Below are 23723 nucleotides of genomic sequence, written 5' to 3' on the forward strand. Positions count from 1 at the left end.
GCTTTTAAAGAGCGAGCATTAAAATTCATAATATTGATGGAATTACTTAGATCCATGATTAAACTTCAGGGTAAGAACAACATCATTCGCAAATTTTAATCCAATCTGGATAGCTATGGAAGACCCCTAAAAGTTAGTTCAACCAAATATTACACTTAGAATGAACTCTAATCTTTGAAAAATAAATAAAATTATATCACCCCGATTTAAGGTATTAAAAAAAATAGACTTGTTCAACGATATTATATAAGTTGATCCTTCAATAATATCGTTGAACAAGTCTATTTTTTTTGAATGCCTTAAAACTTTAAGAGTTTTGTAGAGAAATGGTAAACATTGGGGTAATCGATATACCTAATAAATTCAATTACTCGTTTATGCAAAGTTGCATATGCGAGGCATAATGGCGCGGGTTTAACTGTATTTCAAAATAAGTTGCAACTTATTTTCGATTTTTTTGTCAGATTGAAATGTCAGCACGACACTTTGATTTGTTTTTATTTACATACAAAATGAGCATGTTGCGTTCCAAGTAGAAGATTGATATAATAGTTGATAATGTTTTAAAAACATAATTATTCTTGTTAAATACTGATAGTGAGCTTTCCAATCACAATAAAAATGCTTCAAAAACATGGTATCTGATAAATACGTTGAACCAAAAAATAAATTAAACATAAAAATGTCAACGCAGTGCACGCAATGCAATAAATAAATTTAAAATATAAAAAAATGGGAATTAACCTGAATTATAACAAATATTGAACAATAAATAAGTTCGTAAATTATATTAAATTTTTTGACAACTCCGACTCCGGGTCTATCAGAAATTTACGACTCCGGCTCCGACTCCGACTCCAGCTCATACAATTTAGCCGACTCCGACTCCGACTCCGGGTCTATCAGAAAGACCCGACTCCACTGACTCCGGCTCTGACTCCGACTCCACATCCCTGCTAAAATGTTTCTAAACACGCAGAAAAATAAGGCATATTTGAATCAACAAAACATTTTGTTGATATGAAAATCAAGTTTTTTTTTAATCAACGCTTAACGTCATAGCAACTTTTTCAAAACAACAAAAGATTTTTGTGGAATTAAGAAAATCACGGTTTGTTTCAACGTAAAATCGGCGTTTATTATATTTAACAAAAAAATAGTTGAATCACACCTCGTACAGGCTGATCGTACAAAATTAATTTCAGTTGATTCCAATTTCCATTGAAAATTTGAAGTTTTTGGAAAAATATTTCCCCTCTGGCCCTCATTTTTTGAGTCGGAAGGGGACACTTCGGACTTGGAAACGGAAATTTCGGATATATGTAAAAACACATTTTTTATCATTCCAACGCCCAAGGCTCCAAAAAAGTTGGAACAGTAACATCCACTCGCTGTTTCTCGGGCATAACTCACCCAATCAAGACAATTCTTTTTTTCCAGTGATTTGTTAGCATGTCTAGATAATCCTGGAACTTTGCAGAACTCAATTTGTTCAATTCTGTAATTTTTGCGCACACAAACATCGTTCCAACTTGTTTTATACGCGTGTAAAAATAAATTCGCCAAAAAAGGTGGAACGATGTTTTCTGTCGCAGAAATTCCAGATTTTTTCAAATCAAGTTCTGAGAAATTTTAGACATTCTTACAAAACCCTGGAAACAAGAATCATCCCGATTGATTGAGTTATGCCCGAGAACCAGCGAGTTGAAGTTACCGTTCCAACTTTTTTGGGAGGCTTGGGCGTCCGTGTAAGTAGGACATGCGTTAAGCGTTCCATTGTTAATAATAAGTTTTTACTCATCGGGACCATCCATAAACCATGTTAAAACATTTTTTGAAACCTCGATCCCTATCCTTTTTGAACAAAAAAAAGGGTTATTTTAAGCATCTGTGCGAAATCGATTGAGATTAACACATTGATACCCAAGCATGAAGTTGGTGAAAAAAAAAGTTTTTCATACAAAAATAACTTTTTTAAATCGCTAATAACTTTTCAAGATCGAGTTTTATAGCGCTGGTATGTTCTACAAAGTTGTAGGGCATTAAATTTCCATTGAGAGTCTCACTTTTGAGAATATTTGGATTTTCATACAATTTTTCGAGTTTTCCCATAGAATTTTTACCTCAGTCCCATATTCTGGGCACCCTAAGCACCATGCGTCTCCAGAGAAATGTACTGGGAACTCATTATGATGGAGAAGCATGGTACTTTTAGCCCACCTAATCACCTTTCCTTTGCAACGTGGCGAGCTAAAATTGGCTCAGCTTTTCCGGGCATATGATTTTTTTTAAAAATTGTCAACAAAAAAAGGGTATAATTAATTTGGCCTAAGTTCTTCTATGCCAAGTTGGAGCCATATCGTAACACTTTTGATCTGGATCCTGCTGGTTTGGCTTGAGATCCCTGTATGAACTTCGAGGTTTTGACAATTCCAAATATAACCGTTGAATACAAGCGATAAACAAAAAAAAACTTGTACTTAGGTTAAGAGGCCACCTTCGGCATATTCATTAGTTCAATTTATTGAAGTAACACACTTAGAAATTACAAGATATATTAGCAACATTTACCACCAGTTTTGCTGGGGGTACCACGGCTGCTGCTGCTGCTGTGGGTAGTACTGCTGCTGTTGGTAGACGTTGTTGTAGTAGTTGGCGTAACACTGGGGCACATTCTCCGGCCACTCGCAGCGATCGACACGAGAGTCGTAGACGAGTCCGTCCTGGCAGGTTTCGACAAAGGACAGGCCAACCGGTTGGCAGATGGCAAACTGACGACAATCTCCAATAGCAAGCTTCTGGCCCTGGGGAACTGTGGAACATTCCTACGGAAGAAAACAGTGGTTTTAGAAGAAGTAAGAGAACCATTTTTTCGGAGATAACTTACCGGGATATAAGCATAGGGAACGCTGGCGCCAGCGGCCAGGCTGATCATAACCGAAAGTATCAAGAACTTCATGGCGGCGATAGTTTGGAGTAGCAGTACTGTTTATCGTTGGGACGTTTGCAGGTCAACTGATACTTTCAAAACGGTTGAGTGAAGTATTTATAGGAGCTGAATAGGAAGCAGGTCAATATCTTGTTTACGAGTGGCGTGAATGATAAAAGTTATAGAATCAGAACTTTCAATAAGGTGATTGCATTTCGAATGCCAGATTGTTAATTTAATGGAAAACTGTTTTTATCGCTTAAGAAATCTAATGAAGGAGAATTGATAAGATACCGAAGCAAAAGGCCATGCTAGGTCTAATATAGTAATTAAATTATCTCGCTTTTAGCTAAAAAAAAGTTCCTAAACATTTGTGTACAGTCCACACTCGATTATTCGAAGTTTCAATTATCCGAAAGATTCTTAGCAGCGATGGAATAATCATCATCAAAAGAAAATCATTGGATGTTTATCAAGAGAAAAAATCAAAAGGGTGCATGCTCTCCTCTCTCGCGCACGAAAGATCGGTAAAAAGAATCTAAAAAAATCATCATCTTGATTAGTCGGCGGATCATCTTTTTCACAACTAAACTTGCAAGTGTAACGTTACACGTCGGAAATTGACCTGTCACATTTTGTAGATGGGCAATGTGGGTAAACAAAGTGAAAAAAATATTTAAGTGGTGCTGACAAGCAAATTCATAAAAAATCATCAGCAGATTGATTTTCTGAGAGAAATTCGGGAGCGATTTTCTTTTGCGTGATTTGCCTCCTCTCTCTTTCGCGGGTGAAAAGTTCGCAAGCGAAATTGATTGTTTTGCGATTATTCCATCCCTGATTCTTAGGAACTTTGGAGAATCGAAACATGGATTTTCAATGTTAACATGACCTATAAATGAAAAAAAAAAAAGATAATTGTTTAGTAACTTTTTCTATATAGTCTATATATATATAGTTTTCTATTAGTCAAATAGATAACCAAAACAAAACAGAGCAATTCCAGCTCAATACAGGAATTTTCTGGTACTTTTGTACCCGACTCTCTCCGATTTCAATAACACTTTTTAGACATTTTATCCTAGGCCTATATACGCCATTTTTGTGTATCCAGCTTTTTAAGCGAAAATGGCGTTCGAATGGTGAACGCCCGAAATGTCAAAATTACGCGGTGGTACCAACATTACGAAAAAAGTGTGCCATGGCATGACATCCGCATTTTTTTCTAATGTTGGTGCTACTGTGCGATTTTGACATTTCGGACGTTCAACATTCGAACGCCATCATCGCTTAAAAACCTGGATATGGAGGCAATTGTACTCGAAAATGACATTTGAGAAGGGCGTAGGTAATTTAAATATATTTGTTAATTTGTAATTTAAAAATAACTGTAACTCTAAGCCGTTGCATCGTACCAAAAAATGGTCAAAGACAAACTTGTAGGAAATTGGACGGGCTTTCTGAACAAAATACACTGAGTAAAAATACACGCCACTTCCATGAGATTTTTCAATTTTCAAGTTTATAAGTTAAATTTGAAGACGATGTCACGATTTTTTTCGTTCAATTTTTTTGAGGAAATAACCAAAAATGTGACAAAAAGACTCACGAAAAATGCAGGATGGTATGCCTCTCCTAAAAAAATACAAAAATCATTTACTAAAACAGTTTTTTTTGAAAAATGGCCTAAACGTCAAAATTTTCAAAAACCGATAGTGGGAATCGATTTCCCAGACAATTTTACATAAAAGTCTCCATATTGACCATTGTCCTATGTTCAATCCTTGTGAAGATAAAGTGGTTTAGAAATAAAAATGTTGAAAAAATAGGGTTTTTGATTTTTTTTTTGCAATATCTAAATGACAGACTTGATTTTTCAGTCTCGAAAATATTTTTACCGAAAAGCTCGTCCAATTTCCTATATGTTTTCCTTGGCAGCTTTTGAATTTGACTCTTTTTAATATTTACGTAAGCTTTTTTACTATCCAGGTTTCTACCACACTGAAAAAATATACTATTCTCAGTTGTGAGCAATGTAATTAAGGTCATCTCTGTGAGCCCATACATCCAATTCAAATGCTGTTAAAGGCAAACTTATAGGAAATTGGACGAGCTTTTTAATTTTCGTTTTCGGTTGACGTAAATGATTTTTGTATTTTTTTAGGAGAGACATACCATCCTGCATTTTTTAGGCTATTCCTCAAAAATTTTGAACGAAAAAAATCGTGACATCACCTTCAAATTTAACTTTTCAACATAAAAATTGAAAAATCTCATGGAAGTGGCATGTATTTATATTCCAGTTTAATTTCCTTCAAGTTTGTCAAAGACCCCTCGGAGAGGGTCGGTTACAAAAGTACCAGAAAAATTTCTGATTTTTGCTGGAATTGTTCAACAATAGGTTTATTTACAGTTGCTGATAAAACAACACATTTTATTTACAAAAAAATAGTTTTGTTATTGACTTGTTGCTATGAAATATCCAAGAAATATCATTTCAAACATCAATTATGGTGTTTCATTTAAGCTTAATAACCTATAGTTTTGATTCATTATTAATTCTTATGGTTTCATAATATGGACATTTTCAAAACTGATGAAAATTCACCAATCCCTGATGTAAAATTACACATTTTTTTTACGCAAAATCTGTCACCATTTACTGATGAATATTATCATCATTTTTCTTCTGTAAACTTTGGTACTTTAAACGTAAGAAAACAGTTATTTATATATTCATGATTGACAAAAAATTGCAATTAAGTTGATCAAAACAAGCAATTATTGGATGTTTAAGCAAAACTATTGCCCAATTACAAAATTTTCTTTATTTTTGTAAGTTAAGTGGATCTCTACTTTTGGAAATGTTAGGATTTTTGTTGTTCTACACAGAAAAAAAAGATGGTAATATTCATCAGGAAATGGTGACAGATTTTGTGGCAAAAAAAAAAAATGATAACTTTGTCCTGATCACGAATCCGAGCTTAATTTTTCGATATCTCGTGACGGAGGGGCGGTGCGACCCATTTACCCAGCACATTTTTTTGGCGATTGTCCACGCTCCATACAAAAATGTTTTTTTGTATGGATAAATGTCCACGAGGGGGGGGGGGGGGGGGGGTTGAGATTTCCAAAAAAGTGTCCACATGTTTTGTGAATGGTCCCTAGTAGATGTTATTGATTTTTTTTCTGAAAAAGCATACGAATTTGAATCAAACTGTATCAATAACTCAAAAGTGATGAAAATGCATAAGGGACATTTATGCGATCAGGGGCAGTTAAGATCATTTTAAGACATTTATTAAATTATTTAACTTCACTTTTGCCGGGAACCGTGGTGTAGGGGTAAGCGTGATTGCCTCTCACCCAGTCTGATCACGCCTTCCGTCGGACGGGAAGTAAATGTTGGCCCCGGACTAACCTAAAAAGGTTAGGTCGTTAGCTCAGTCCAGGTGTAGGAGTCGTCTCCCTGGGTCCTGCCTCGGTGGAGTCGCTGGTAGGCGGTTGGACTAACAATCCAAAGGTCGTCAGTTCGAATCCCAGGGTGGATGGAAGCTAAGGTGTAAAAAGAGGTTTGCAATTGCCTCAACAATCAAGCCTTCGAACACCTAGTTTCGAGTAGGAATCTCGCAATCGAGAACGCCAAGGCAATGCTTTAGAGCGAATAATTTGATTTTGATTTTTTTGAACAAAAACAACGAAGTTATGTGGAAACATGAGGTTGAAGGTGCCAGAATAATATTTTTTAACAACTCAAAATCAAGGAGATTCTTGGGATCTTAAACATCATGCGTCTGCTTAGCTCGTCTGGAAGCTTAATCTAGTTTTGCAAATTGCTGACAAGTTTAAACACGTTCAGTTGTTGAGCGTTCTTTGCACATATTTTGATAAATAGCTCAGGCAGACAATTTGTGCAGCATTTCTTTCGGGTTGGTGTACTGAATTTCACACAAGGCTTGAAACTGAATTGAAAACTAAATCGTTTGGATCACATCGGTGTTCAACTTAACCGACCCGTTATTTTATTGTGCCAACTACATGTGTTCACTGTAGACGAGCTCAGGTCCTAAGGTCTGCAAAGGGCAGCGTCACAACAGGCTACGTTGGGCCAGTCACAGCGGTTCAGCTGCCGGCTCCAGTGCTGTCCTAGTGGACACGATATGAGACAAGCTTGTCCTGTTTGGCACTTGAAGAAGGAAGAGCAGGACGTTGGGTTAGGCAAATGAAGCGGATTGGCGGGATCGTCGTTCTGTGGGCAACCGATGTCCGGCTGACAAACCGCTGGGGCAACTGTGGTTGTTGCAGGGGCCACGGCGGATGGTCCCGATTGGCAAGGAACCCGCGGGTCACAGCAGGCAATGTTTGGCCAATCACAGCGACTGAGGGCCACGCTAAAGTGCTGCCCAGGTGGACACGTGACTGAACAACGCTGGCCCAGTGAGCATTTGTAGAACTGTCCACAGTCTGATTCGTGCGGCAGATGGGTTGGATTGTTTGGGTTTTCGTTCACCGGACATCTGGCGTCGTTTACGCAAGCTGTGGGACCTGGTGGTGGTAGGGTCGTCACAGGTGGCAGGGTCGTGACTGGAGGAGCCGTGCATGGTACGTTTGGATCACAACAAGCTATCTGGGGCCAGTCGCAACGTCCGAGCTGAACGCCAAAGTGCTGACCCGGGGGACACTCCATCGGACAACGTTCACCGTTGGCGCACTTGTAGAAGTACTTGCAATCTCTTTCGTGCGGTATAAGAGTCGGGTTGTTTGGATTCTCGTTCGCCGGACATCTGGTATCGGCAAGGCAGTTATTTGGAGCTGGTCCAATCGGAGGAATCGTGGGTATTGGAGTAGGTGCCAGCGTTGTTGTAATAGGAATTGTTGGAATTGGCGCTGCTGTAGTCGTGATTGGAGCTGGTGCCGGTGTGGTCGTTATGGGTATTGTTGGAATCGGCGCCGCTGTTGTCGTGATTGGTGCCGGTGTAGTCGTTATAGGAATTGTAGGAATTGGCGCCGCTGTCGTTGTTACTGGTGCCGGTGGAGTTGTAATGGGAATTGTCGGAATCGGTGCCGCTGTGGTTGTTGGGACAGGTGCCGGTCCCGGGGTGCAGGGAATACTTGGATCACAGCACGCAATATTAGGCCATTCACAACGAACTAGATTTACACTCCAGTGCAAACCGGCAGGACAGTTCATTTCGCACTTGATACCGTTACTGCATTTGTAAAATCTCGCACAGTCAGCATGAGGAAGGAAAGTTTGAACAAGGTCCGTGGCTGGACAGCTAGGGTGTGGCCAACATACAACAACTCTGCACGTTAGACAACCTTGTACCACGGCCGCTGGAGCCACCACGAGCGCCAGCAGGAGCAAAAACTTGACCATTTCTATTGTTTGTATATCCAATCACGCTGTTCCTCTTAAACTTTATTTCACTCGCCAATAATATGAATGTCTAAATCCTACTGTCTAAGAAACCATCAAAGTGGCCCAATTTATACAATTCAAACAGCTTTGGGACATCCATCAATCAAAATCAAGCTGTTAAAGTCCACAGCTATCAATCAAATCGGAAATATTTCAAAAGTGATATCATGCGATGCTCCTGGCTTTAGCGTCAGAATCCGATAAAATGTTTGGGAAGCTTTGATAAAATAAATACGAGCAACGAACAAAAAACTGCAGCAGGATTGATCCGACTTTTTTGTTTGAGAGGTCAATACCGGCGCCTCTGGTCAATACCGGTGAGGTTTCTCGAGATTTGAAGTTTCCCGTGAGAATTTGTCGAATATGAGCCCATGAGCAGTGCGTGGCCGAATGGTTACGCTGTCCGCTTGGTAAGCGGATGATTCTGGGTTCGATTCCCATCTGCTGCAACCTTCCATCGGATGAGGAAGTAAAATGTCGGTCCCGGCCTTGTTTGTTAGGCCGTTAAGTCATTCCAGATGTAGGAGTCGTCTCCATGCCATAAGTACAAACAACACACCAAACCAAGCCTACTCCGGTGGAATCGCTGGCGGCGGTTGGACTCGCAATCCAAAGGTCGTCAGTTGGAGGTTATTTTTTGCACATTTGCGTCATTTAAATATGAGAGAACAAAAATGAAACAGTTTAGTTAATTGGTTTTTTTTTTATAATAAAAACAAAACAAAAAATTTCCAACAATTTTGAAATTTTCATGCCTCAACCAACATATCAGGTTATACAATAACTTTGTAAACAAAAATTATTCAGTCTGCTCTGGTCTGGTATGCTTTAGGTTGATGGATAAGGAATTTTTTTTTGTGACTGTTTGTGTTGCTGAAAAAAATGAATGAAAATGAAAAATGATCTTTAATCTGTATTTTCACTTTTTTTTTGCTGTAAAAATATTTTAGAAGAGGTTATTTATTGCAAGAGATTTTTCAACCATGTTTCCTCCGATTTCAATAATATTTTAATAAATATTGGTCAGCCTTAATTAGATATTACGTAGGGTAGGGTAGTCATCAATGAGACACTTTTGGTTTTCAACTTTCAACGATTTTTCTAATTTTTCCATAAGCATGTTTTAATGAGCTTTTAGTTGCATTATCTTTCTTTTAATGTGTTCTAACATTGACCAAAATATGAGATCGATCCGACATCTACAGCCAGAGTTATTCAACTGTCTCATTGTAGACGCACTTGGCAGGAACAATGAGACAGCTGGGGAACAATGAGACACTTTACGAAAATCAAAATTTTTCTAGCAAAACATCATGTTTTTGTATTGTTTCATTGCCTTGAACATTTTAGAGCAATTTTGCCAACATGAATCTTTTAATAACAAAAGTTACACTAAAAAGTATTGAAATTTTGTAAAATCCATATATTAATAGCAAATAACTTAGTATTTTTGGTTAAATCAAGTTTAAACTCTATAAATATGCCAAAAATCACTTTTAATTTATGTTTTGAAAGATTTCCATCGATTTTGAAAAGTTTATTGAAGAAAAATCAAAGTGTCTCATAGTTACTCATGGGCTGAAATGAGTGGGGAACAATGAGACAGCCCTGGATTCTGGGTATATTCTAAATTTTGGCTAAATCTAATGAAAGGACATTGTAGCCCAACTTAATCCCTATGGAATGTCGAAAGAAATTTGAAGAAATATTAGTTTTGGTGTAAATGGCAGCCTACGAGCGAAAAAGTATTTTTTGTCCATAATTTACTTTCACACCCCATAATCAAACATTTATGAATTACTTTTCAAGGGAGCGCCCATAACTAAAGCCACTAATATGGCAGACGTGTATCCAGTAGACACACCTTTCCCCCAAATATGATACTGATTGGTTGAAACTACGACTTGTGAGAGCCATTTTATCATTGTTCCCCGTGTCTTATTGATGACTACTCTACCCTACTCAATTCGTAACTCATACGTGGAGCTACCCGAGCTAAAATGTTAAGTTACAAAGGAACGATACGAATCCTTTTATTTATATCTCTCAAAAAAGGTATTGTTTTCCTATAATTAACAGCTCAAAACAGTTAAGGTAACTTGATATCAAAGGTTTGATAAAAGAAGGATTTTTATTTGAAAAAGTAATCAACATCCAGAGAAAAAAATCTTCAAAACAAATCCTCTTTTTACACCTAAGCTTCCATCCACCCCGGGATTCGAACTGACGACCTTTGGATTTGGATGAGTCCAACTGCCTACCCGCGACTCCACCGGGACTGGACCCAGGGAAACGACTCCTACACCTGGACTGAGCTATCGACCTAACCTCTAGGTTAGACCGGGGCCAAAATTTACTTCCCCATCCGACGGAAGGCGTGATCAGACAAATCTCGTCTCAAAAAATGCCACCGGGACCTTCTGGGATCGAACCCAGGCCGACTGGGTGAGAGGCAACCACGGTCCCGGTCAGAAAAAAATCTTCTGTTCGCAAAAAAAGAAATGAAATATGTCATGTTGTGAGTTATTTCGTTTTTATTAAAAAAAATATCAATAACCTATATGGTTACAATCATGCATGCTGGTAACCTAACCAACCCTCGGCGGACAGGTCACCCCCGGTATGCACGACTTGACGCACGTTACCGCCGGATCACAGCACGCATTCCACGGCCAATCGCAGACTTCGGTCTTCTGGTTGAAGTGCAGCCCACCGGGGCAAATCATGCGGCAGGCACGGCCAGTTTCACACTTGAAGAACTCGGAACATTTGGCCGGATTCGGAAGCAGGAGTGGTTTTGCAATGTTCGTGGCCGGGCAGCGCGTGTCTAGTTCACAGTTCATCTGGCAAACCGGACAGTCTCCTGGCGTGGGATCGGGGGTTGGTACGGCTGTAGTGGTTGGCAATGGAGTTGTTGTCGTAGGTTCTGGCGTGGTTGGTTTTGGGGTTGTTGGGGTAGGGGTGGTCGGCATTGGGGTTGTCGTTGTGGTAGCTGAAATATATGAATAGAGATTAAGTTCAAGTCTGTTAACATCTAGATCTCTTACTTACTATCCTGTGGTGGTGGGCAGGTTGGGCACGGATCACAGGGAACCGCTGGATCGCAGCACGCTCGCCATGGCCAATCACACGTCAATTCCCTAGCGTTGAAGTGCAGCCCAGAGGGACAATCGTACTCGCAAGCGTTTCCATTGTGACACTTGAAGAACTTGGAGCACTGAACATGGGGCAGCAGAACCGGTTGCAAAGGGTTCACCGCTGGACAGTTGGGATTGGCTTCGCAGGTTGTTGTGGGAGGATCGGCCGTAGCAGGAGGACCACACGGAACGGACGGATCGCAGCAAGAATTGCCAGGCCAATCGCAGGCTTTCTCCCGTTCGTTGAAGTGTAGTCCCGGCGGGCAGTCTTGTTCACAGCCGTGTCCATTCTCGCACTTGATAAACTTTGAACAGTCAGACAAGTGAGGTAAGAGCGTAGCTTCTAGTAGATTTGTGGCTGGACACCGGTTGTCTACCGGACAGTTGGACAAACAGCCTCCATTGCACGGTGCTTGTGCGTTAGTGTAAATCCCAAAAAGGGTAGTGACGAGAATGATGTATTTCATGACCTTTTCACACAAACTAAATTTGAGCAATAACTGAATTTTCCGAGAAATGTGTGCAGTCATTTATATAAAATGATTGCTTTTTTATCACAAGTTGATAAAGGTGCAGAAATTGCGCTGTAAACATGTTTCATGTGACCGACCTTTACATGAGTTCTGAAATGAAAACACCACTCGCTATCAAATATATAACTTTGAAAATTGCGCTCAGTTGGGTGATAGGCAACGAAGGTAGGTATGGTGAAATCAATTAAAAAATAATGCATTACAAAGCAATATAATACATTTTAAGACTACGTTGTGAAGGCGACATTCGACATTTTCTAGATTAGATTTTTGCAAAACTTGTAGTGGTCTAAAATAGGATCGTAACTCTACACGACAAAAAAAAACTTGAGTCATGTGGCAGAATTTGGTAAAAATTTTAACATTTAAAACTAACTTAATCTAAATATGTGGTTGATGCCTTACTCACAACTTCCTAATAAATGATCCGGAAAAAATTTCAATCTGAAATATTAATTCTGCGGGATAATCGTTAGCTCGATTAGCTTTCCAACAAAAGGTCAGTTGATGGATCCGGAAATTGTTTACAAACAAATAAGTACATAAATATCACTAAAGTGGTCATAACATGAGACAGAGTTGCCAGATCTTCAATGTATTGGACTCGTTGGAAAGGTCTTTCGATTACCTATCCAACAATCTGTAACATGCTGGTATTTGAATCAATTTCTGGCCATTTATCTAACATTTGGATATAATAGAAAACAAATTTTTATACATAACTTCTGGAGCAACATTTGAAAGGGGCGGTACGACATTGCTCATACGGCCTTTTGTCCCATTTATACGCGTGTAATGAAAGGCCGTAAGAGCTATGTCGTACCGCCCCTTTTCAAATGTTGCTCCAGACTTTTGAACTATTTATCGAAACTTCAATTTGTATAAAACTCGATCTATGGGACCCTATACCAAGTCGATTGCAACCTGTTTAGGTCAAATCGTTCCAGCCAGTGCCGAGAAAATTGAGCTATCAAATTAAAAACAAAACCATGCGTCTCCTTCAAATTATATGAACCGTCTACAAGAATATGGAAGCGCCTGGTTCATAGTCCTTCCCTTGAGCACAACGGAAGCAACCAATATAAATGCCTAAAAATGTTGTCTAGTTCGGGGTGTCCACAACCTGAATTGTTTGAAGGTTAATTGACATAAATATTTAATGTTTATTATTAACTTATTTTCAAAAAAAAGTTTGTTTTTAATTTAATTATTATTTGAATTCAATTATAATTAGCACCAAGAATTGACTTGTTATACACTGTTAAAAACCTTGCTATTATTAAGAATCGGTATCCCTAAAGCAAGATACCACCTAAGTTGGTGGAAATAATATCCAGATCTACAACCAGTTGTTGAAAACAGTATCTCAAGACTTTCAAAAATCCTTTCCAACAAAAAAAAACATTGAAGATCTGACAGCCCTGGCACAAAACATAGGCATTTGGATTACATTAATATTCTTTTTGATGCTGATTCTCGGTAATTTTGAAGAGCATGATATCCAGGTCCATCCTACGACCCATCCTATCACCCATGATAACGTTTCTCCGAAGTTGAACATCAGGAAAAGTTTTTGCTTTGGGCTTCGTCTAAATTTTAGTATTTCTGAATCATCACAATACTTTTGGAATTTGTTTTAACAATTTGTTATTTGATTTAAGATGATTGGAATGTTGGAGAAATATTTTTGAAGCTGCGCTATTTTCGACAGATACAGAAAAATTATACTGTTTTCAATCTGATTTATAAATTTACAAACATGCAATAAAATAAAAATAACCAAAGTTTTATTTCGATGAACACTTTTGAAATTAATATAAGTAATTCGAGAACAATCCTTTGGCTAAAGCAACCACTGTCATTTTTTGATGAATGCTTCAAAGTTTTAAAAATAATTTGAAATGCTCTAGAAATCATTAAAACTATCATGATTAGAACAGTGTTTCGAACTTTGTTCAAACCAACCAAAAATTACCGCGTTCATTATAGATAAGTTCCGTTCAAGGTTCATTTATCAAACAACTTCAAAAGCTACGTTTTCTGTGATGAGCTAAATACTATTACGTATGTCTCCCAAAACATTGAATTCGTCATTCATGGGCAAGCCAAGTTCAATGCCTATCGACGGTGCGTGACGCCGTTCTACAAGTTTGAAAACCTTGTAATGATAACTTTTTTTGCGCTTTTTTCGATAAGAAATGATATCACTAAACTACATACCGAAACTTTTCGAGCAGAATGAAAACATGGATGCTCACTTAAGATAACATTCCTTGGTGACACGGCTTGTTTTTGGGAAGGTATTCGATGCTTTGGACATTAACGCATTTTACACAAACTTTTTAACACATTTTAGCCTAAACAAATAAACATGGCAAAGTACATTAAAGGTACCGCATGTAGGAGTGTATTTGTACTAATGGATTTTACATGATGTTTAGTACTAGTTTCCAACGGAGCACGGTTGAACCAAAATCATCCGAATTGAATAAAAGTGATGAATTTTACTTTGGTTAACTAGTATTGTTTAAGCTTTGACAATGACGAAAATAAAACGGTTCATTCGGTGGTGCATTCCAATTTGTATTGCTGTCCAAGCGTGCATTCCAAGCATCGCAGCTCAAAACGGTGGAAACTGTGCCATAGATCCACGTTGCCCGCGGTTCGATACAGGAGATTCGGCCGTTCTGGTGCCCCATCCGGACTGCGGTAAATTTTACAAGTGTGCTCTCGGGAAAGCCTGCGAGTACAACTGTCCGGCGAATTTGCACTTCAACCCGATTCTGCTGACCTGTGATTATCCCCACGTGGCATGCTGCAGCCGAGATGTGGCTTGCACGGGGCCGACGACGCAGGGATCGAATCAACCTTCGGGAGGTTCTGGAATGTACCCGCCTATTGGAGACATAACTTCCGGTGGGGATTGGATGCCTGGCGCTTTGCATAACTCCACATTTGTTGGTTTGGAGGGTCAAAAACCTGTAGTGAATCCGAGACCAACAGTGATACAAGAAACGGTTAATCCGAATATCAACAACTTGGGTCAAGGGACACAACAAGTCATACCTGAGTACAACGGATCACCATCAATTCCATCGAAACCCTCTGAAGATATATCTCTTGGTCAACCGTCCATGGGAGGCTTGGGAAATCCTCCGGAAATTGATGAATTTAATGGTCAAGTATGGCTCTCAGCTCGGCCAGGGTGTGTAGTGGACAGCCGTTGTTCTTCCAGTGAAGCCCTGAATTCTGAGAAGCCTCTGTTCTTGAAGCATTCAAGCTGTGAAAAGTTTTACATGTGCAGTGGAGGAGAGGCGTGCGAGGTAGACTGTCCACCGGGTCTTCACTTCAACGCCCAACAATCCCGATGTGATTACCAGGATGCGGCATGCTGTGACACGTCGATACCATGCGCCCGTAACAACTTGGAAGTGCCAATGAGCAGCTGCATCCCAGATGTCAGATGTTCCCTGTATGAAAACCCGTTCGATCCAACTCATCTGCCCCATCCGACCAATTGTAACCGGTTCTACAAGTGCTCGTACGGTAAGGCCTGCGAACTGCCGTGCCCCCAAGGACAACACTTTAGCGTAGCTATGAATCGATGCGAGTTCCCAGAAGTTGCGTGCTGCGACAAATCCATAAGATGCTCGGGACCATACGCAGTGTCCGACCTTTATCCGGAAACCCGTGACGAACCAATAAAACCAGCTGAGCCGGTAGAACCCCGTGAAGAACCAACAAAGGCACCAAATGCCCCGACTCCGGAGAGCATCCGCATCAACACCTGCTTCGAGGCGCAGCAGTGCCCGGACGGCGACGGCAGGATGAACCAGCTAATGAGACACAACGATTGCACCAAGTTCTTCAGCTGCTTCCAGGGAACCATCTGCGAGTTTGTCTGCCCGATCGGGCTGCACTTTAACGAGCGGTCCAAGGTGTGCGACAAGCCGGAGATTGCTCAGTGCAGTCAGGGTTTTAACTGAAATGTTTTTTGTACTATTTAAAAATGTCGAATATTGCTCTGTAGCTTTTTAACATAACATTACTACATAAGACAGAAGTTTCATGCGAGTTTGCCGACAGCTCTCCCAAAAAGATTTTAAATCGAGCCATAGTCCTTGTTCCAGTATCAATGCGAATGTATATTTGATACCGATCCCAGATTCTCCAATGCTACAGAGTGAAACATTTCCGCTCTATAGATAAGATAAAAGCTATCAAGTTACTTACGAATAAAAAGCAACAACTTCAGCCGATTTTGTTTCAGTTTGAGTTGAGGCAGGGCCGGTGATGTATCCCAAGGTTTTAATAAAAAATATTATTTATGCTCATGTAGACGGCCACCACACAATTTATTATTCAAATCAATCTGTAATGCTTTTTTCCAATATTTTTAAATGGAGTTATATTTCTTGTTATTTGTGATTAGAGGATACAGCTTGAATGCCAGTTTCTTGCTACACTTAGGCATCGCGATGCTCATTCAACCAAGCATGCTGATGGTTGCCAGAAGAACTTGAAGAAAAAGTTGAAGTTTTCAGCGGCGGTTGTTATAAATTCAGTAACATTCTGTAGTTGACGAAGCTTTTCGCACTATTCAGCAAAGTTGTTTTCTGGAACACAAACTATCAGCCCGTGAGGTTTTTGAAAAATTCAAAACTCTTTAAGGGTCTCAAAACTGGTAATCAAACAACACGCAGCCATTTAACAGGATAATCCCATTTATACTTCAACGTTAAAGCGCCAGGTCCTGTCGCCGTGGCCCAAGCCCAAAAATGTCCAAAAAATTTACCCGTTTTGTTACATCCTAAGATTTAGTCTCACCTCCTGTTGACGGTTTATAAAAAAAAACTAACTTAATCCACCTATGTGGTTGGTGCCTTCCTCACTCTTTTCCAACAATGGGTGATATGTGATATGATGGGTTTGGACACAAATTTCGTCTATTTTCGTTAAGTTCCGGAATACAAAAAACACACATATCACTCAAGGGCTCATAAGTGGTCTTAGCTTGAGACAGGGTTGCCAGATCTTCAATGTTTCGGATTTTTTGGAATGGTCTTTCGATTACCTTACCAACGATGGGTCGTATAACATTGTTCACATACATTTAAGTGAGATCCGGCTACAAAAAAAGTACATAAATATCACTTAAGTGGTCAGAAATCGAGACAGAGTTGCCAGATTGTCAATGTTTTGAACTCGTTGGAATGGTCTTTCAATTACCTTACCAACGATGGGTCGGATAACATTGTTCACATACATTTAAGTAAAATCCGACTTAAAAAATGTACAAAAATATAACTTAAGTGGTCAGAACTCGAGACAGGGTTACCAGATCTTCCATGTTTTGGATTCGTTGGAAAGGTCTTTCGATTACCTTACCAACGATGCACTATGGGCCATCTCCATACAAACAGGCGGCCAAATTATTTTTTTGCTTTTTAAATGTTTTTCATACAAATTTGGGTAATTGTATGGTATTGAAATGATATACGTCGATTTTTATGTCTTTTCATGTTTTTCAATAGTAGATTGTTTATAATAAATAGTCTTTTCAAACATTTGCAAGTGCAAAAGAATTGCGTATATATTTTATTGCAAGTTTATATTAATAAATTATGAATAAGCTAATACATCCCCACTTTAAGGACACAACCCCTCCCTCCACTTTCTTTCACCCCCCCCCTCCCCTCCTCCCCTCCAACAAAATTTTGTTAAGCGTAATAAATCCAATCAAAAACCAAACCATCCACATTAACGACCCCGGGTCTTTTGCGGTCTCTATTGCAAGTTTCTGCTCGAATTTAGGAGTCCGAAGGCTTGAATGGGGAGAGCACACAAACCTCTTTTACTCCAAGGAACCTTCCACCCCAGTGTTTGGACTGACGACCTTTGGATTGTGAGTCCAACCGCCACCAGCGATTCCACCGGAGTAGGCTTGGTTTGGTGTGTTGTTTTGTACTTATGGCATGGAGACGACTCCTACACCTGGAATGACTTAACGGCCTAACAACCAAGGCCGGGACCGACATTTTACTTCCTCATCCGATGGAAGGTTGCCGCAGATGGGAATCGAACCCAGAATCATCCGCTTACAAAGCGGACAGCGTAACCATTCGGCCACGCACTGCGTAATAAATCCATTTTAAGTCAAATATTTATTATTTACTGCTGTGTGTTTCTTTTTGTGAGTCCATGCCATATAACTTGAGACCCACCGCCCCCACCCTTACGGGCATAAATTGCGAAAATTTTAATTGTTAAATCAAATAACAGAAAAATTAATTTCATTTAAAATATTAATCATGAATTAAAGCGATAAAATACAAAACATATTCTTACTAATCCTAATGTTCTTGTTCATGAAAATTCATTTGATTATAGAGTTTCTGACGGCTTCAGGATATGTTAAAGGTACTTTTATGATGTTTGTGTACTAACCAACATAGAACTTAAATGTGGATCAGTTTCATGGATTGATCGCAAAAATTCATCATGCTAAGCCAATATTTTGCTGAATACTTTTTTCGGTATCAAACTGAGATTCTCCAGCTTCGCTTGAGAAACTTCGGTACGAATACCTTATTTTGACTAAGGTACTCAATTTTAAATGTAGGCAACAGAAAATTCCAATAAAGTCATTTCGAACTTCTAGAAACCAGGTATTGATTTTTGAAGCGAACCCACGAAGTAGGTAGCAAAGCAAGTGAAATAAACGGGCGCATATGTAGATTGCAGCAAATTTTGATAAAACGTAAATGTTCAAAATGGCATATCTCCGAAAACGCAAAAAATCGCAGGCTGGAAATTTCAGCAATGTTAGATTATGATCCAATCTTTCATGTGATCTTAGTTTCATGTTTAGCATCGGTTAGCAAAAAAAGTACTCGATTAACAAACACAAAAAAATAAGTTTTGTCAAAAAAATGCTCCAGTTATTCGATGAAAACTTCAGTTTTTGGTTTGGAAACAACATTTTATCTGTTAATAGTTTCAAAGCTTATCTCATTACCTTTCCAACGATGTATAATTGTCCTAATAAAATATTTAAAATGGCTGAGCTATGGTAAAATTAAACAATCAGCCTTTTTTACGAAAAACGCTTGTTTTTTACTCAATTTTTTGACTTTCAGCTTGCGTATCTCCGTAATGAACAAACTTAGAGCTTTGAAAATTTGGATTTTTCTTAGTTAGAATGTTTACTTTCGAGAAAAAAATACCAAAAAATATTTGGAGAAGGTCACTTTTTTGAAACTTGGCCACCCAATGTACCATAGTGCGATGGGTCGAATGATGGATCCGGACAATGTTTGCATACATTAAAGTGAGATCCGGCTACAACAAAGTACATAAATATCACTTAAGTGGTTATAACTCGAGACAGGGTTGCCAGATTATCAATGTTTTGAACTCGTTGGAAAGGTCTTTCAATTACCTAACTAACGATGTATAACATGATGATGTTTGGTTTAGTTTACTGCCATTTATTCATCTTCCGAAAATATGCGAAAACACATTTTTATACAGAACTTTTGAACTACTTGTCGAAACTGCAAACAATTCAATAACACCGTATGGACCCTAAACCAAGTCGAATGCGCCTGGTTTGGTCAAAAGCGGTTTAGCCAGTGCTGAGAAAACTGAGTGACACATACAAACACACATAAAAAACTTTACATAACAAAGTTAGATTTTATTAAATACAATCAAATTATTTAAAGGATTTGATCCGCAAATGCAACGATATTGGAATAAAAAAAACAATTTTTTTTCTTTGTGGACAAAATCCTTCGATATTTTGTCACCATCGTGCTAACTTGTCGTACGTGCATTTTGGGCCAAATTGAGTTAAGAACGCCATTTTGTGCAGCTCACAATGCCTCATCTTTTGACCTTCACAGATCCCCAAAATTCGATTTCAATCCTGAGATATTCAATGAAAACCAAAAAAGCTCCGAAAATGTTTGTCACTCTACATATAAAAGAAGTTTCAATCCTGTCGTGCTATCTTGGCACTCCCTGAAAATTGATGTAAGTGCGACAAAGGCCAAAGGGATTTCAGGTCAGGATGCGTTTGACGCACGTACAAGTTAGACTACCGTAAACATTTTTAATTATAACTCGGGACTCCAGCAACCAACTTCAACCAACCTTCGGGACAATGCACAGAATGGTCAGCCAAACAAAACGTGTTTGTTATTGTTTACATTGCGTGCTTTCGTTTTTGTTTATTCAAGGTCAAACATTAAAACGCGTTTTTCTCGGAACGTCAAAATGGCGGGTGCGATTTGAGTTATGTCGAAGTAGGTCAGACAATTAGAAACTTTTTTTGATTAGGTCCAATATACAAACGTAAACATTGAGTGTATCCCACTTACTCCGATGGACATTGAGATATTGAACCAACTATTGAACTCTAGCAGAAAAAGATGAAAAATTAGGGTTTTGTAATATGCTCAAAGTGTCCAATTTAGTATTGCCTAGACTTTGAATAGCTTTAGGTGTCTAAATTTGGCCACTTGGAAATATTCCAAACCACCGGAACAAAAATTACGGTGAAAATCCGATGATATTTCTGTTCCTTGTGGTCCATCCTCAGAGCATTTGCATAAAAAAAAGTCCAGGATGGTCTTAAAACCAAACTGAGAATAAAAGTTTTAGCTGGATTTGAAATTACGGTCTATATTTATGTAAAAACAACTACAAGTTATAAAATTTCATCATTTTAAGATACAGTAATCGAGCTTAGAGCATCATGTGCTTCCAGCAAAAAGTACATAATTGGATACTATCTTTATGGAGACGCATGGTGATTAAAATTTTGATGATGAATTAACTTTTTCTTCAAGCTTAGTGGCTCGAACTTGCTGACTTTTTTATGTTGTAGAGGTAATTTCTTTCTTACAGTTAAAAACATAAATTTGAAAATAGATGTACATTAGGGATGTCCACAAGCGGAAATCGGTACTTTGTGTTATTTTAAGCATCTGTGCAAATTTTGAGCAAAATTGGTTGAGATTAACCCATTTGATACCCGAGCCTAAAACTGGTGAAAAAAAAATCTTTTTCATAACGGATCAATCAAGTTTTGGATCAAGTAATACAGCTTTGAATTGTTCAACAAAGTTGTAGAGCATTAATTTTTTGGTTAGTATCACACTTTTGGGAATATTTGGATGAAAGTAGCGCACCCTGCAGACCAAACCGAAAGAAAATATGGGTTTTCATATATTTTTTGATTTTTCCCATTCAAACTTCGCCTTCGAGTATCAATGGGTAAATGTTGACCGATTTTTTTCTTCTAAAATAGCTGAAAAAACAATAGACAGCTTGTGGAGCGCGGTTTTAAGAAAATGTCCCATATTCAGGGCACCCTAATGTATACCTACACATTTTGTTGTTCTGAATCCGATCTAACCGAAACCACTCCAAAATATCAAAATTTTAGCCTACAGCATTGCTAAAACAGTTGTCCCAATCAGGGCTGTGGAGTCGGAGTCGGAGTCGGAGTCGGAGTCGGAGTCGTCAAAACTCGAACAGTTGGAGTCGGAGTCGGAGCCGGAGTCGGCTAAATTTTAAGAGCTGGAGTCGGAGTCGGAGTCGGAGCCGAAGATTTCTGATTACCCGGAGTCGGAGTCGGAGCCGGAGTTATCTTAAATTTAACAAAAAAATATGTTTTTTTGTATTGTTCAGTATTTCCTATAGAACAGCTTAATTTACATTTTGTTTTTGAAACTTTTTATTGTGATTGAAAAGCTCTAATTGTGTTATTACACTATAATCACTAAATGATAACCTCTTACCCAAGTTTGTAGTATCATAATTTAAAAAAAATATTAAAAAATATTGGTTATGTTGTCAGTTTTTGAATGCTTCCTTTTGCCTATATTTATGTGCCTCTTCAATTCAAATTTGACAAAATTTCATCCAGTTATTTCTGAAAAAGTACACTCACAGTCATCTTTTACCCCGATAGCATGTGTCTTGGAAGTTTTAAGTTAAATCATTTTTTAGGAAAAAATTACGAGGTACATAAAAAGATTAAAAATAGTAATCACTGTTTTTGCAAATCGAAAAAAGTCACTGACAGTTTAACTTTTGTAACAAATAATCAACGATAATAACAATCTCTTACTTGGAACTCAATATGCACATTTTGTTTATAACTGAGTACAAGAAAATCAAAGTGTTGCATTTAAAATAATTGAAAGTAACAAAAAATATCAAAACAAGTTGCAACAAATTTTGAAATAATCATTGATTGTTGATCTGCCCACCATTGAAAAAACGGTTAATATCCACTTTTGGCAAAAACGAGATATTAGCACCAGGTGGTAGAGGACGTTCCAACGCATCTTCTGGAACTTGAATTTTACTGAAATAGTGTCTAGACTTGGCTGCCGATGCGAAAAACCAAACGGCTAATATGCCACTCTTATGGGAAATTACCTTGACGGAGATTTTGTGTCAAACACTAAAACGCGTTTTTCTCGGAATACTTGATTTGGCATAATAGCCGAATTTTCAATTATGGGCAGTGATGTTGATGTTGATTTTAGGTAAACTATTTTGATATCGTTGCAAATTATCGTTGAACAAATCTCAAGAATTCAGTACAAAAATGAACTAATGAAAATGTGCAGAACAAGTTATAGGTTTTTAATTTATTTTTCAAATATTATAAAAAAATCAAAATAATATCAACTGGTACGAATTTTCTCATACTGTTTGTCCCACGCCAATATGACGGAAGGTGATAATCATTGTATATCAATGTACCTGAAACAATTAAATATTTGTGACCTGGAAAATATTTTACTTGTGGATATTTGTTTTTTATTATATTTTATGTTTTTTTCATATATTTTGATGGAGGCGCAAGAATATTCATAAAGCTTCGTTTTAGGTGAAGATTCACGAAGTATCGTGCGCTTCCTTTTTAAAGTATATAAAATTTTAAAATTAAAATAAATTAAAAATTTCCAGGGTAAAATATTTTCCATGTCACAGATATTTGAAAAGGACATCTTAAGCGTCCTTCCACGAAGAAATTGTTTAGATACATTGATTTGCAATAATAATCTCCTTCAGCCATGGCATGATGTCCATGTACGTCTTAAAAAAAACAAAAAGAAAATGTTTCGTTTAAAATTGACATTTTAAAACAACGTGCCTGTCACTGTGCTTCTTAAAAATGTCAGCCTGAAAGTGAGCAAATTGAATTTCAATTAGCCTTGAAATTTTTTTTTTCAAATTTGAGGTTAAGCAAATAAATCCAAATTTACTTACGAAACTGTTCTTCTCAAAATGCCTCTAAAACTGAAGATATTTTTTGATTTCTGTTTCCATAACGTATAAAACTTGTAACCTAGAAACTTTTTTTCCGTTTATTTACTTTACTTCACTTTTACTTAACTTATTTTTCTTGAGAAAAACATGACACTTAGAGAGTATTTAAATAATCCTATTTATCAATGTTTTAAAAATAATTAACTAATAATAGTTAACTAACTTTTGAAACATTTAAAAATATGTGGAGTCGGAGTCGGAGTCGGAGCCAACCATTTGTTGAAAGCTGGAGTCGAATCGGAGTCGGAGTCGGCTAGAGTTGGTAGGCCGGAGTCGGAGTCGGAGTCGGAGCCAACCATTTGTTGAAAGCCGGAGCCGGAGTCGGAGTAGTCGGTCAAGTAATACAGCTT

The 23723-nt window shown here is 38.2% G+C and overlaps 3 protein-coding genes across 3 annotated transcripts in view; 1 reads left to right on the forward strand and 2 right to left on the reverse strand.

The window, feature by feature from the left end:
* Positions 1 to 2480: 2480 nt before the first annotated feature.
* Positions 2481 to 3045, reverse strand: LOC120425798 (chondroitin proteoglycan 1-like). Its single transcript, XM_039590409.2, has 2 exons — positions 2888 to 3045; positions 2481 to 2825 (listed from the first exon to the last, which is right to left on the reverse strand). Exons 1-2 carry the CDS (start codon positions 2957 to 2959, stop codon positions 2568 to 2570), a joined length of 330 nt encoding a protein of 109 aa, XP_039446343.1. The 5' UTR covers positions 2960 to 3045; the 3' UTR covers positions 2481 to 2567.
* A 3863-nt stretch (positions 3046 to 6908) lies between these two features.
* Positions 6909 to 23723, reverse strand: part of LOC120425792 (uncharacterized) — a 22715-nt gene continuing 5900 nt past the window's right edge. The window contains exons 5-7 of the mRNA XM_052707001.1: positions 11400 to 12002; positions 10946 to 11340; positions 6909 to 8321 (exon numbers count right to left, since the gene is read on the reverse strand). Coding sequence (XP_052562961.1) covers positions 6993 to 8321; positions 10946 to 11340; positions 11400 to 12002 — 2327 coding nt within the window. The 3' untranslated portion in view covers positions 6909 to 6992. The remainder of the gene's footprint in view (positions 8322 to 10945; positions 11341 to 11399; positions 12003 to 23723) is intronic.
* Positions 14532 to 16272, forward strand: LOC120425802 (chondroitin proteoglycan 2-like). Its single transcript, XM_039590414.2, has one exon. The coding sequence runs from the start codon at positions 14559 to 14561 to the stop codon at positions 16002 to 16004; it is 1446 nt and encodes a 481-aa protein (XP_039446348.1). The 5' UTR covers positions 14532 to 14558; the 3' UTR covers positions 16005 to 16272.

Source organism: Culex pipiens, chromosome 2 (genome assembly GCF_016801865.2).
Source record: "Culex pipiens pallens isolate TS chromosome 2, TS_CPP_V2, whole genome shotgun sequence".
Lineage (NCBI taxonomy): Eukaryota > Metazoa > Arthropoda > Insecta > Diptera > Culicidae > Culex > Culex pipiens.